Source organism: Talpa occidentalis, unplaced genomic scaffold (genome assembly GCF_014898055.3).
Source record: "Talpa occidentalis isolate TD23 unplaced genomic scaffold, MPIMG_talOcc4v2.1 talOcc4.717, whole genome shotgun sequence".
Lineage (NCBI taxonomy): Eukaryota > Metazoa > Chordata > Mammalia > Eulipotyphla > Talpidae > Talpa > Talpa occidentalis.
In genome coordinates this window covers 14,243-27,474 of record NW_023605103.1, presented here as the reverse complement: position 1 = coordinate 27,474, position 13,232 = coordinate 14,243, and the positions used below count along the sequence as shown (strand labels likewise).

Genomic DNA, 13,232 nt, shown 5'->3' with positions numbered 1-13,232 from the left:
TGGCTTACCCAGGGTCTTTGCAGGGCTGGTTACCTTAGAAACATCTCCACCAAATATCACTGACTGCACATCTGCTGAGACTTCTGTTGCTTCTCTAGGCACAGCACTTGGAATACCCTCCTGTCCCGCACCCCATATTTACAGGGTCCGCCCTTAGTAAAAAAGCATCAGGTACTGTCCACTCTCCTTTCCTGATGAACAATGCAAGTCAGAAGAATTCAGGATGGCCCCAAAGTCTCACAATTAGAGGCAAAACCTAGGCCCAGATAGTATAGTCAAATCCCGTGCACAGGAGAACTTTGGAGATTTACATCTGCACTGATTTTCTTTCTTTTTTTTTTTTCTTTTAAGATTTATTTATTTATACAAGCACTGGGTATAGTCAGAAGCGCGGGAGGGTGAGAGAATTCACCAGAGCCAGAGCGGGGAGCAGATCAGGGGCTCTGGGCAGCTTCAAAAGCCCAGCGCTCAACAGCTGCCCCACCAGGGGAGGCCCTGCTCTGATTTTCAATGACTGTTTTGTAGGCAGAGAAAAGGGGAACTCAGGGGGGCTGACTGGAAATCTCCTGGCCAGTGGGCATGCAATTCTGTTCCCTTCAAGTAGGAGAGCTGTACGATCGCATCACCATTTGAAGTGGAAAACAGGTATCAGTCTTTTGTTCAAAGAGCGGGAAAGAAAGCTTGTCTAAGAGCATGTGGGAATCAGTAACTTCACCCACATGGCCTTGTCAGGGAACTCCCAGGCTCTTAAGGCAGCTCCAAGAGCTGGAGGCCCCGGATGAATTTATCACTGAGACAGCACTGCCACCTTGTGGTAGGGGTTGAGCACTGTGCCCTCCTAAACCGCCTGGGAAGTACTTCAGCATATTACCATAGATTGCTGCTTGTCCTTCACTTTTTTTCTCTTTATTTAGCTTGTGTGACTAACAGGACAGACAATAGTGATATTTTCTGAGACAGGGAACACAATAAGGGAGACAGTTTAGTAGGAAGGAGAGTGAATTTGTATTTGAGCAAACTGACTTAGGAGTGTCTCTGAAAGGGAAAACAGCAGAAATCCTATTGATCTTGTGGCCAAGAGATAGATTTAAATAAATGAGGTCCACCTAACTACTGTTGAGCTTATTTCTCTATGTGGAAAATATACCTTTTAGAGAAAATATAGATATAACTTAAGCTATAATTAATTTATGTATATATGTATATATATTATATATATTTTATATATATATATATATATATATATATATATATAGCTAAGCAGGCACCCTACCCCTCTTCCTCCTCAGGAAAATCATTTAGTGGGGATCTCCAGAGGTGGCCAGGGAATGTCTCTTCCTTTGGCTCACAGACAACTTGTTACTTCATTTGTAACTTTAAGTTTGCTTTTCAGTAGGCAGATTCTGAAGGGAACTTCTGAGTGACCTTGATGGCCCATGGTCTATGCCTGATTCCCCTCCCTTGGACACAGCCCAGCCCCAGTCTTCGCTGCTGAGTTTTAGTCTTGCTTGCACCTGCTTTATTCACAAATGCCATGAAGAGACACGGTGCCTTGTGCTTCGGAGGCAACTGGAGAGGATCTTGGCACGGTATTCTGTCTTCACAGTGGCACATGGCAGCTGTTCATTAAACATCTGTTGAGCGGGCGAGGACTCACATCCAGGCTGCCTTGGTTCCCGTGGGAGGTACATATATACATCCAGGATGGGGACCCCAGAATTAGTGTCATAAACCCTGATGCCCCCAGGCTCCTCAGGGAACACACGAGCTACAGGTGAAGGGAAATAGGATGCCCTGGGCAAAGGGCAGAACCACCGTGGAGGAAGGCTGGTGGGGCATCATCTTCAGACATCTGGAGTTTTAAATAAATTGTCCTGATATTCAGATGTTGGCAACTAAGCAATACGCAGCTGTCTGCCTGGCTGGTGGGCTGGTAGCTAACTCTCAGTGAGCACTTAATGTTCTGGTAACATTCCAGCCCTTCCTACATGGACAAGTCACCATTATGTCACCACATGTCACAAGCTGGGAGACATGTGCAAGGCAGAGTAAGTCACTCGCATCAGGTCATGATTTAGTGAGTGATGTTTGAACACTGTCAGGCTCCCACGCGCAAACCCGGGGCTTGCACCCCTTTCAATGTAAGACTCAGTCCCAGAAGCTCTGATTTAATGAGCAGTTACATCATTTTGTATAAGGCCCACACACCCCTGTGGAGTCCACATTTATATCCTTGCATACATTGGCAGTAAAATTAGTTGAAAATGACTTTCCCAAGATTTCTCAGCTTCTGCATGGAGGACTGTGGACACACTCAGACCTGTCCGACTCTAAAGGCCACTTCTACCTGCTGCCTGGCTTCTTGCAGAAGGAATCTCCTGTTTCTGCCATGCTGAAAGGGCCATCAGGATGGTAGATAAGCATCTGGAGCTTGGTTTCAGTGGCTGGGGGGCAGGAGTCCCGGGGTGGGGGGTTCAGTCCAGGGTAGCGGGGTCAGTCCTGGGTCTGAGCAGCCTCATGGAGATGCTCACTGGGCTCGGTCCTGCTTGCTTTTCTGTGGCGAGAGGCACGGCCAGATTCCCTGGACCATCTCACTGCCCAGGCTGTAGTTAATGGCATTGATCGTGGGCACCATTTTGGCAATGAGGGCGGGCACCTGTTGTAGCAGAAAAGTCCTGAAAATAAGCTTCAAAGTACTGGCTCCTCTCCCTGGTCCCGGCTGGTGACACCCTCTCCCCTTTCCCAGTCACCCATCGTGTATCCTCAACTTGGTTCTACAGACTCTGAACATTCCCTGAATAGTTGGCGGAGAATGAAGAGAAGCACATGCCAACCCAGGTACCAGTCTCAGCCTGGACCCAGCGTGTGCACCTTCTCTGTCTGCTGACGGTCCAATGCTTGGCTTGAGGCCCAGCACTGACATGTGGCAGCCCAGGGGGAAAGCAAACACACATTGCCTTACGAGGGCTCAAGGGAAAAGAGAAAGAGACTAGCATGGAGGCCACATGAGGCCAGAGAGAGGGATGGGTGAAACAGAGGCACATCAAGACAGAGAAGTGTCAATACCATCTGCAGCTTTGGGGAGATGGAAGACACATCCGCGATGGCTGCATAGAGATACAGGAGGGCGTAGGGGCCCCAGCAGAGGAGCAACGTCCTGATGGGCAGAGAGGTGTTCACCTGCAGAGAAATCATTGCAGGGGGCAGTGTTGGCTTGTTCCAGATGGCTGGCAGCCCCCTGCGACCAGAGACCAGGTTGGCTCTTGGCAGGGCTGGGTAACATGTCCAGGCTGTGGGAAGGTGCTGAGCCAATAAAGGAACTTGGGACTAAATTAACTTCTTTGCTTCTTAAGCTGTGTGACCCTAAACCTGTCATTAAAGCTAACTTGAACTCAGTTGTGTTGTCTGCTAAATGGCCTGGTATTACCTGACTTGCCTGGAGGCAGGGACTGAGGGACATTATGAGCTTCCTTGCTGGTCTGTGCTCGTTTTGAAGAAATCTGGGCTCTGTGAGTGAGGCTGTGTGCCTGAGAGTTCCCAGGCCGAGCTGCACTCACATCTGAGTCCCAGCACCAGCTGCCTTCTGCAGCTGTAGCCACTGACTGGGCAACCTGCTTTGGTTTCAAAGAGGCCCCGCCCACCTTGGGAGACCACCAAGAAGTGGCTAGTGCTACCACTTGGGGACGCAAGGGGGCGCACACGACTGACGCTCAATTTCAGAATGGAACTTGCCTGCTCCCCATGTACAGATGGTAAAATTCTGACGCTGCAAAAATCAGATCCTTTATCTCATGGCTCATGTTTCTTTTTAACAAAGAAGATGACTCAAGTAGAAAGAGGACGCATTTTCCTCATGGAATTTTGAATTTTTGATTTTGAAATATGTTGACTAAGAGACAGTTATTCCTCTTGAGTTGCTCTTCATTCATTAAAAAAAAAAGTGCATGTGCTGCTTTAATGCGGTGGAGAACTGACCTCTCAGTGAGGAGAGACCCTGTCACCTCAGGAAATCCATCAGCAGGCAGCCGAGGTCCCTGGGTGTGGTTGGCAGTGCCTGCTGATGCTATCAGATTTGATAGTTTTAAGTCAACCAGGAAAAGTGAGAAAATCTGTGTGGTGGCCTTGTTTCCTGGCTGACTGAACTTTCAATAAATGTGGTGATTTGGAGCATCAGCAGCCTGCAACAACCAGGAGGCTGTGGTGAGCCAGCCAGCCCAGAGTGGGGATCCCAGAGATGTAATTCTGGGCCTGCCACAGCCTTGCCCTCCTGTGACCTCAGGGGATCCTGGGTCTCCAGCTAAAATCCCTTGATACTGTCCTTTTCCACTTCACAGGAAAAAACTGTAATAATGTGGCAGATTAAAGGTCTCAACAGAATGGTATTTTTAATGCCTGGTATTAATCACTTGGGTTGTAGAGGTCCAGACCCGAGCTAGAGCCAACTCTTCTAATTACTAGTTCCCTGGCATTTGCAGGGTTAGTTCCTAAACGCCTTTCAGCCTCAATTTTCTAGTCTGACATAGGGATAATAAAACCTTCCTTCTTGGGCCTCCCTGGTGGTATAAGGGGTTAAGTCTCAGCACTATGAAGCTATCCTGCATCATGATTCCTGGACAGGGAGCTGACCCACATGGCGCAGGAGACCTTTCCTGTCTCATCCTCTGCTTCCCTCAGCAGTGTATTTCAGTAGATCTGCCTGTTCTGCTCCCCACTGTCTCTGATGGATTCTCCCCCCCCCAACCCCTTCTGGCCTATACCCCAGCTCTTGGATGCATAAATAAATAAATCCTTAAAAAAATTTCCTTCTTCAGCAAGTGCTTACAAAGATGAAATGACATAATGCACAGCAAGTAATATTAGTGTTTTCTAAAACTTTGGTGCTGGTGATGGCTCATCTACTAGAGATTGCCCATGTGATAAGCTTAAAAGGAAATTGTGGTGTAGGAATATTAACACATAAATTCAGAAATGGCCAGGAGGGTTTATTTAAAGTAGATTGTTTTTCTTGGATAAATGTGCTTGCAGGTGTTATTTTATATTGTGGGTAACAGCCTGTGCCTGCAATTAAATGAAACATCTCAAAATAATTTAAAAGTAGCCTTTAAAAAGCATGTAATTTTGTTGTCGATCCTTAAATCTTTGCAAAGAATGAAATGTAACTGTGTGGATGGTGTCAGCAGGGTGCCCTGCTTCTCAGGCTTAAGAAAACTGAGCAAGTCTGAGCTCGCTGATCCTTCCCCCAGCTCTTTGTGATCCTTAACATGGGCGGGCAGGGGGTGTGCATTTCTGCCTCAACACTCCATTAGGCTGGGTGTTGGAGACACTGAGGCCTCTGATTGTTGTCTGTTACATCATTCATTTTCCCTGGTGTCCGAGAGGGGCAGAGAGGTCTTTCCTGTTCTAGGAGTTAGTCCTTACCTGGGGGTGGCCAGTCTTCCCGAGTTTCTGCTCCATGAGCTGATAGGATGTGTGTGTGATAAAGAGAGGCAGGAGGTAGTTGAAAAAAGCCATGGTGATGAGAAAGCTGATGAAGTTTCTGTAGGCATAGGGGGTAGAGGGGTGAGTATTATTTCTCTGGGATGATCATCTCCCCTCAAAGGCGATATATCGCCTCTGTGCTAGTCAGTGGGAGGGCTGTTCCCATCAGACTAGTGTTCAGAGTGTGGGGGCATCTGGGGCCCAGCTGAACTGCCCTCAGGTCAGGAAGCTGCTGACAAGAGGGAGAGTCCCTCTTCAGCTTGCTGTGGGGAAGTTCAAGTGCTCAGCCCTGCTCTCCGTTCTCCAAGCATGGAGAATGGGATGTTTCAGATTGGGAGATGTGTTTATCATATGGATGAGATGACAGTGGACCCAAAGGAAGGAGCCTTGAAGGAGTGTTCTAGGCACAGGGATTTGAAAGGGGTCTGCAGGTGACAAAGAGGCTGGACACTGCCACTGAAAAAACAAGTCATTGAAGCGGCCACAGAAAAGCCAGGGTCCCAGGTAGTGGTCACGGGGAGGCAGGCAGTCTGACCAGGGGCAGGTGGGAGGGAGATTACTATTTCGTAGAGGAGGGACTGTGTTACTTATAGCTGTTCACTAAGGAAATCCAATCATGATTGGACACAAGCTGGGGAAACACCTTCAGTGGGTGCCCAGGAGAAATACTTGGACTAGGACCAGTGGATTTCTCCTGGGAAGCATGTCATCAGGGGAAGATTCTTTGTAAGTAAGCGTGAGTAAACATGTAAAGCAAACAAGTGTAGTGTGGCTCCAGTGGATGTAAGAGGGGTTGGAGCCCATGTGATCTCTTTCCAATGCAGTCTCTAAAGTGTCTCTCGAGCCCTGGGCCCCCCAGAGCCCTGTGGATGGGGCAGTACTAGACCTGCGATTCATGTTGGTGGGGCCATCATGTATTTGATCCTGGTTGGTCCAGGGACTGGCTCACAGCACATGCTCAGGAAATTCAGAGAACTGAACTCCGAGCCAAGGAGGTCCCTCCCAATGCAAACACCTTAACATTCTTTTAACCTATTGAATCAAGAACATGGCTCCTTCTCCAAGCTGATAAAGTTGGAGCTGGGACAGCTATTGTGCTGGAGATGGAAAAAGCATCATGGGTTGAAGATTGCCCCCAAAATGGCAAAAAGCTCAGTGACTGTTATGACCAACAAGAGCCAATAACTCACTGTCTAATGCTCCTTCTTTGATTCCTAATCTGTGCTTCCATTTGCATAATATTCCCATCACTTGGCCCATCACTTGGTCTTCAGAATGGGCTTTCCTTTGTTCCACTGTCAGCTTGTAAGTGATTATTATCACTACAGGGTGAAGATTATCTGGGATATGTCGACATTTCCCCATCTGGATTTTCAAATGTGACGTTGTCAGAAGTGTTCAAAGCCCAGATTCTCTGGGAAGGGGCTGAAAGTTGCTCCTCTCACCTCACCTGTCCCCCTTGGCATAGTTCAGGGTGCAGCATGTCCCCAAAGGTTCATAGTCATAGTGGCCCCAGCCCAGGAGGGGCAGTGCTGCCCAGAAGGCAGAAGACAGCCACACGCCGAACACCAAGAACACAGCCATGTTCCATGCCAGTCGGCTGCCTGCAGTGGGGAGAGGAGAAGGATGGTTGGGAGGAGACTGGCAGCCAAAATGAAAAGGAAAGGCCCTATAGAATATCCCTAAATCCTGGTTCTGATGTCCAAGAGCTTAGTGACTCAGGCAACTTCTCTGGGGGCCTCCGTGGTGGCACAGGGGTTAAGACACAGCACTATGAAGCTATCTGCAGCCACTGCAGCATGAGTTTGATGCCCAGTCAGGGATGTGACCTACATGGTGCAGCAGACCTTTCCAGGCTCACCCGCTTCCCCTCAGCAATGTATTTCAATCTATCTGCGTGTTCTGTTCCCTACTCTGTCTCTGGTGAATCCTTTCACCCCCCACACCTCTGGCCTGTACCCCAGTTCTTGCATGCATAAATACATCTTTTTAAAAAAGTTTCTCTGAACCTCAGTTTTGTCCTCGTCAAAACTGGAATGAAAATCCATGCCTTGGAGGATGGTTATGAAGAAGAGAGGTAATGGGTGGTGAAGATATCCTAGTAAACACTCCATACCATCTTATTTAGAGGACAGAGAGTAGGGGGTGGCAAAGACAGGTGTGCTTCCCAAATCCAAGTCAGGGGAGAAGCAAGGGCAGGGCTTCTGGTGAGGGTCATGGGGGTGGAAGGCAGAAGTCTGGACTTACTCCACCTTCAGCTTTTGCTCAGAAGCAGGCCACTGTCTCTGCTTCTAGGAGACCCTCTGAAAACTTTCAAGGTGGGATTCAGGCTCCATCTCAGTGCCAAAGCAGAGGCTGTGTCCCAATAGCATCTTTTGGTGTTACTGTCCCACCAATGTGACCTCCTCCATGTTTCCTCCACCCACATCCCTCTCTCTGACAGCTTCTTCCAACCATTCCTGTTCAGTTGCTCCTCCTGAACTTGGCTTCAGAATGCCTTTCCCAGATGCCTCCTCTGTCTATGTCATGCCCCTTTGTAGACATGACCTCATAGCAGAAGGCAGGACTCCAGGTCGGATTTGATCTGCAGAAATGAGCTGGTCTACAAATCCCCTCCCTTATCCCAACCATTTGCTTCCATTGATATAGCCCCAGAAAGTTTGCTTGCATATATCCTCCTGCTATGGGCTGAATGTTAATGCCTCCATCCTCCAGTTTCCCCTCAGTTTGTATGTTGAAGCACTATTCTCCATGCTATGGTATTTGGAGGCTAAGACTTTGGAAGGGAACTAGGTCATGAGGGTGAGGTCCTCCATGAGGGCATTTGTCCCCTTAGAAGAGGATGAAGAGACAAGAATTCTGTCTCTTCAATGTGAGGACACAGTAAGCAGCCAGCCATCTGCAAGCCAGGAGGAGTGCGTGCACCAGAACTCAATCATGCTGGCACCCTGGTCTTGGACTTCCAACCTCCAGAACTGTGAGATTTGATGTTTTATTGTTTAAGCCACCCAGTCTATGGTATTTTATTATGGCTCCTTGAGTAGACTAAGACTTGTCTGTCTCCCGCGATCGGTACAATAATTAAGTCCTTTGACCCACGAGCCTCTTCAACTTTGGAAACAACTAAGGTGACACACCAAGGCCCCCATTAATGCAATAGATGAGCTCAGCCTCCGCCTCCCCCTTCCCTGATTTCACACTGATAGGCACTACCCAGCACAGGAAGAGCTTTGACTCCGGGGCCCTGAGCTAGGAATTAACTCTGTATTGAGGTAGAGAAGCCTTTTGTTCTTGAGAAGGCGTGGGCAGGGCTGGCATAGGAGCAGTAGGAGAGGAAATCCAAGTCAGGTGGAGCAGGAAGGCCTGACTTACTACTAGAAATGATAAGAACAGAGGCAATTTTTTACCTGGAGAGAGGCCAAGGGGAGGTGGCTGTGTGTCTGTGGCTAGGATGGATCTGCAGATGCCACAAGGGCATGGCCGAGGCTTCAGGACATGCTCATGAACCCCATAGTAGCCTCCATACCAGGTAGGCCCTCAGCTCAGGACTTGGGGCCAAGGAAATTAGGGAGCGACTGCCTCTGGAGGCATCCAGGCCATGCCTGATCCTAGCTGTCCTGCTAGTTGTGTGGCTCTGGGCAAGCTACTAAACTTCTCTGAGTCTGTTTCCCAGTCTGCATGCTGGGGCTGCTGTGAGGGCTAACTGAGGCATGGCTCCCCAAAGTATGTTTACATAACTTGATGCTGAATAGTATTCTATTCATTCTAGGTGAATTTTTTTTTTAAGACTTTAATGTGTGTTAAATTATAAGAACATGAAAGGTGTGATTTCACAGATATTGTTTAGAATGAAGCTAAAGACAGCATTTAAGTGTCACTTTTAAAGGGAAAATCTCAAGTAAATAACAGAGCAGGTGCTGCACTGATATTGTTATAGGACAGGGAGAGGGGCAGCCCAAACCCCGCAAACCTGCCTATTCTAAATGGGTTCTGCCATCCGCCGCATCAACACAAAACATAGGAGACTTTAATGGGAAGGCTCTTTAATAAAACTAGGAAACAATACAGGTAAGGCAAAGAGTCTAGTTTCTAAATGAAGCACCCAAAGTTACCCGTCCCCTCGTGGGTAAAAGTCCATCCACATGGGATCGGCCCAGAACAAGGCCCCAAAGCCTGCCACAAGTCTAAAGCATCTTCCAGTGGGGACCCCCAGAAAAGAGTCAGAAACAACCAAACAAGCCCGGAAGGAAAAGAGCAAAATCAACATCAAGATAAAAGCTGTCATGGTCACCTCCCCACGGGTCTAACCCACATCTGTGTCACCCAGTCCATGACCAAAAGACAAGCATAGTTTCTTCACGTGTCTCTAGGCTCCATGTGCCTCCTCCAGGTCTCCTGGCTCCATCCTGCTTCCTTCCTTCCTCAGTCTCTTCTTGCAGCTTCTTCTCTTCCTGCTCAGCTCCACCCTCCCTTGGGTGGGGCAGGGAACCTCCCCCTTTCCTGGGGACCACCCTGTTACAATATGGCCAATTATGAAGGTCATATTTGACAATGCAGCTTGGGAATCTGGAGCTAGATGAGTCTGTGAAGCACTGGCATGGCAGACCCCAAGAAAGAGTGAGGTGTGGGCCCAGTTACACACACACACACACACACACACACACACACACACACACACACACAGCCTCTCTGCCTCCAAAAGTGCTTTCTGCAAGGATTTTTTCTGTATTCATGATCTCATTTGATTTTCAAAATAAAACTGGGGGGTTGGTCGTAGATATCATCTCACAGAGGAGACTAAGGTTCATAAAGGCCTCTGACTTGCCAGAGACTGCAGTGAGGGTACAAACAGCCTTTCCAGCACTTGCCTCAACACCTCTCTTGCAATTTCTTCCACCCTCCCTCCTTTCCTGACTTTTCACACCTCACATTCATGCACACTCACCCCACCCCCCTCTCCTGAACTGGAAAACACCAAGCAGACTCCAGCCCCATCACCCTCACTGTGTGGATGTCCCTCCACTCAAGGAGCCCAAAGACCAAACTCACACGTGCAGTAGTGGAGATAGTGGCCCCAGGCAAGGGCTGCACTGCCGCAGAGGCTGGCCAGCGCCATCATAAAGCCCTGGAAGCCATGGGCTTGGCAGCCTTCGGAGCCGTAGGGCCAGCGCCTGTGGGAGACACTGGGTTCCAGTGACCTCTGCCTTTTGACCCTGCCTTTCTCCCACGCCAATGCACCAGCTTCCTGGAGGGCACCTTCCTGAGTGTTGGCCCAGCTCCTAAGAGGAACTTTACTCTGCTTTTCCTAAGAGGAAACATATCAGTGCCTTAGAGCTAAAGTCAGGGGCTGACAGAGTGGAGCCCCAGGCAAATTCTGCAGGCTCTACTCTTTCACCACGCGCTTCGCTTCGTGGCTAGAACAAAGGCTCTCTCTGTGGGGAAATGGAGCTGATTTGAAGGAGAGCTCCTGCTTTTATTCTACACGGTTGGGGGGTGGGGGGTGGGTCACACAGCTGTTGAACACAAAGTCAGAAGGTGGAGCCCAAGTCTTGCATCTCTCAAGCCCCAAGGGCTACTCAGAGGTAGCTGCTTCTGTTGCCCCTCCTCCCCCAAGCTGGGTAGGGGAGTAGGAGATCAGGGCAAGGGATCGGATCCTCACTGATTCAGACCCCACAAAGTAGTGGGCTCTGAGCATACACAGCCAGGTCTCTGTGGTACCCCAAACCAGATGACGGATATTTAGTTCACATAGGAAACCAATCCTGTAAACACCTTCTGATGCCACTCTGGAAGGCCCTGGTTTGCAAAGAAGGTCTTAGATTCTTGCCAAAATCCTGTTTGCTCTCACAAACACTTATTTAGGGCTTCCTAGGTGCCAAACATTGTTTCAAGTTGTTACAAGTAATAACAAGTCCATACATCCAACTGCCTTGTGAATTAGGTAATGATATCCAGTTTATGGGAGAACTCAAATGATAGAAAGAATAGAGCCAGGATTCAAACCATGGGGCTGGTTACAGGGTCCATGCTCTTAATCCCGACCATTAGCCAGCTCTGTTGCTTGGGTCTGAATAACTTCTGTTTCCAGAAAGCAGCTGAGGTTCCTCAGGGATAGTCTAGAATTCAGATTTAGGCTAAATTTGCCTGCCTACTGCTCTATCCTTGCTTCCTATAAGTGGGAAGGATGTCTCCCTGGCTTGGCTGCCTGGTTCCCAGAGGTTAGGCCCCAGGCAGGGCTGCAGAGCCCAGGGACTGGGGAGGTGGCTGGTACCTGAGAAGGCTGGATGTGGCTGCAACAAGGGCATTCAAGCTGATTCCACTGTCGGCTAGCGCCAAGCTCAGCACCAGCAGGTGACTGGGTGTCCGCAGCTCTGGGGCCTTGCAGAAGGAGAGGATGGTCAGGCTGTTGAGGCTGAGACCAGAGAGAGCTGAAAGGAAGGGTATAAGCTGACATCAGGACTGAAGAGGCCCACCTGAAGTCAAAACCAGGAGCCGGGGGCTGGGTGGATACTCAGTAATTGCCCCCTTCATGCTCAGGAACCTTGTTAGTGTAGCTGGTTCCCCAATCCCAAGAGCCAGGAAATGCACACCTGTCCTCTACCAACTCATAATCTAATGGAAAGACAGACAAGGAAGAAAACTAATAAAACATAGCATGGTCTTTGCTATAACAATCATCATGATGGTCACTTGTTGAGTTTGTGCCAGGCAAGGTGCTAAGCACTTGATGTAGTTCAGCTCAATCTTCACTTGGATTGTCCTCAGTGGGAAGGGAAACAGAGGCTCAGAGATGCTGGACCAATTGATGCTAAGTATGCAATGGAGCTGGATTCGAACTCAAGTTGTTCGTATTCCAAAATGCTTTCTCTAAGGGCTGTGCAGCAACATCAGGGAGAGTGTTGGAGAACAGGAACCCAGTTAGGACTGGGAGCTGCCACCCAGGACACCAGGCAGAGAGATAAAGCCCAGGGAGTAGATTAAGCTCCCTCCAGGTTGAAGGAACATAAAAGACCTGAAACCTGATACTTGGTCATGTCCTCCTTTCAAAGTCCCTCCCTCCCTGAGCCTCTGCTGGCTTCTGTCTTAGGATTTCCAGCCTTCAGGCTATATCCCACAGGGGAAGCCATCAGAAGATCCCAAGGATCAGGCACAGGCGTAGGGTTTGAGGACCTCTCCTTGAAGCTTCATAGCTTTGGACTGGGATCTGGGAGCCCCTAGGTCACCCTCACCCCAGCTCTGGCTCACCTTCCACCAGCAGGACTGTCCTCACTGCCAGCACCTCCACCTCCCCAAAGCCAGTGGGCAGGGCTCCAGACTGTGCCATCCTTGGCTGTTTCCTTGTTGGCCCAGCTCTTCTCTGGCTGCCCAGAGTCAGGCTCTTCCCTTTTAAAGGGCCATCCCATGTGCTGGCACATGCAGGTGATTATGCTAAACCTTGGGGTTCTTCTTGCTGCTCCCAGCCCCCAAATCATCCTCTTGGCCAAAGAAGAAGGAGCCGATTCACCAGTTGGACAGAGCAGCCTTTGTGAAGCTGGAATGGAGCCCTGCGTCATTCATTTTTCTGCAAAGGATAGGATTAAGGATCTAGAATCCGAATGGTGTGCGGCTAAAAGCTGAATTATAAAAGAGTTGCATAACCAAGGGAAGGGTGGATTGCAAAAGGAGGAATTTAAACTGGCAGCTGTGGCTGAGAATCGGTTAGGAGTCAGGCCCTTTCGTACCAAACTGTGTGCTTGAACGCATATGTATATGGA

The 13,232-nt window shown here is 49.1% G+C and overlaps 1 protein-coding gene across 3 annotated transcripts; it reads right to left on the bottom strand.

Moving 5' to 3' along the window:
- Positions 1-2,527: 2,527 nt before the first annotated feature.
- Positions 2,528-12,869, bottom strand: LOC119233286 (RPE-retinal G protein-coupled receptor-like). 3 transcript variants are annotated; one of them, XM_037495535.2, is made up of 7 exons: positions 12,724-12,869; positions 11,750-11,906; positions 10,528-10,661; positions 6,929-7,082; positions 5,419-5,536; positions 3,067-3,180; positions 2,528-2,656 (listed from the first exon to the last, which is right to left on the bottom strand). In XM_037495535.2, exons 1-7 carry the CDS (start codon positions 12,800-12,802, stop codon positions 2,528-2,530), a joined length of 885 nt encoding a protein of 294 aa, XP_037351432.1. In that variant the 5' UTR covers positions 12,803-12,869. The 3 variants fall into 3 exon arrangements, with proteins under 3 accessions (XP_037351432.1, XP_037351433.1, XP_037351434.1); XM_037495536.2 differs by having other exon boundaries at positions 10,528-10,649; positions 12,724-12,810; XM_037495537.2 differs by lacking the exon at positions 3,067-3,180 and having other exon boundaries at positions 10,528-10,649; positions 12,724-12,810.
- Between the last annotated feature and the right edge of the window lie 363 nt (positions 12,870-13,232).

What these genes read in the sequence shown, in the direction of transcription:
- LOC119233286 (XM_037495535.2), bottom strand. Translation starts at nt 12,802, where the DNA reads ATGGCACAGTCTGGAGCCCTGCCCACTGGCTTTGGGGAGGTGGAGGTG. An exon ending in GACAGTCCTGCTGGTGGAAG is followed by an intron (nt 11,907 to 12,723) that starts GTGAGCCAGAGC and finishes CCTTCCTTTCAG; the next exon opens with CTCTCTCTGGTCTCAGCCTC. An exon ending in GCCACATCCAGCCTTCTCAG is followed by an intron (nt 10,662 to 11,749) that starts GTACCAGCCACC and finishes ACTGGAACCCAG; the next exon opens with TGTCTCCCACAGGCGCTGGC.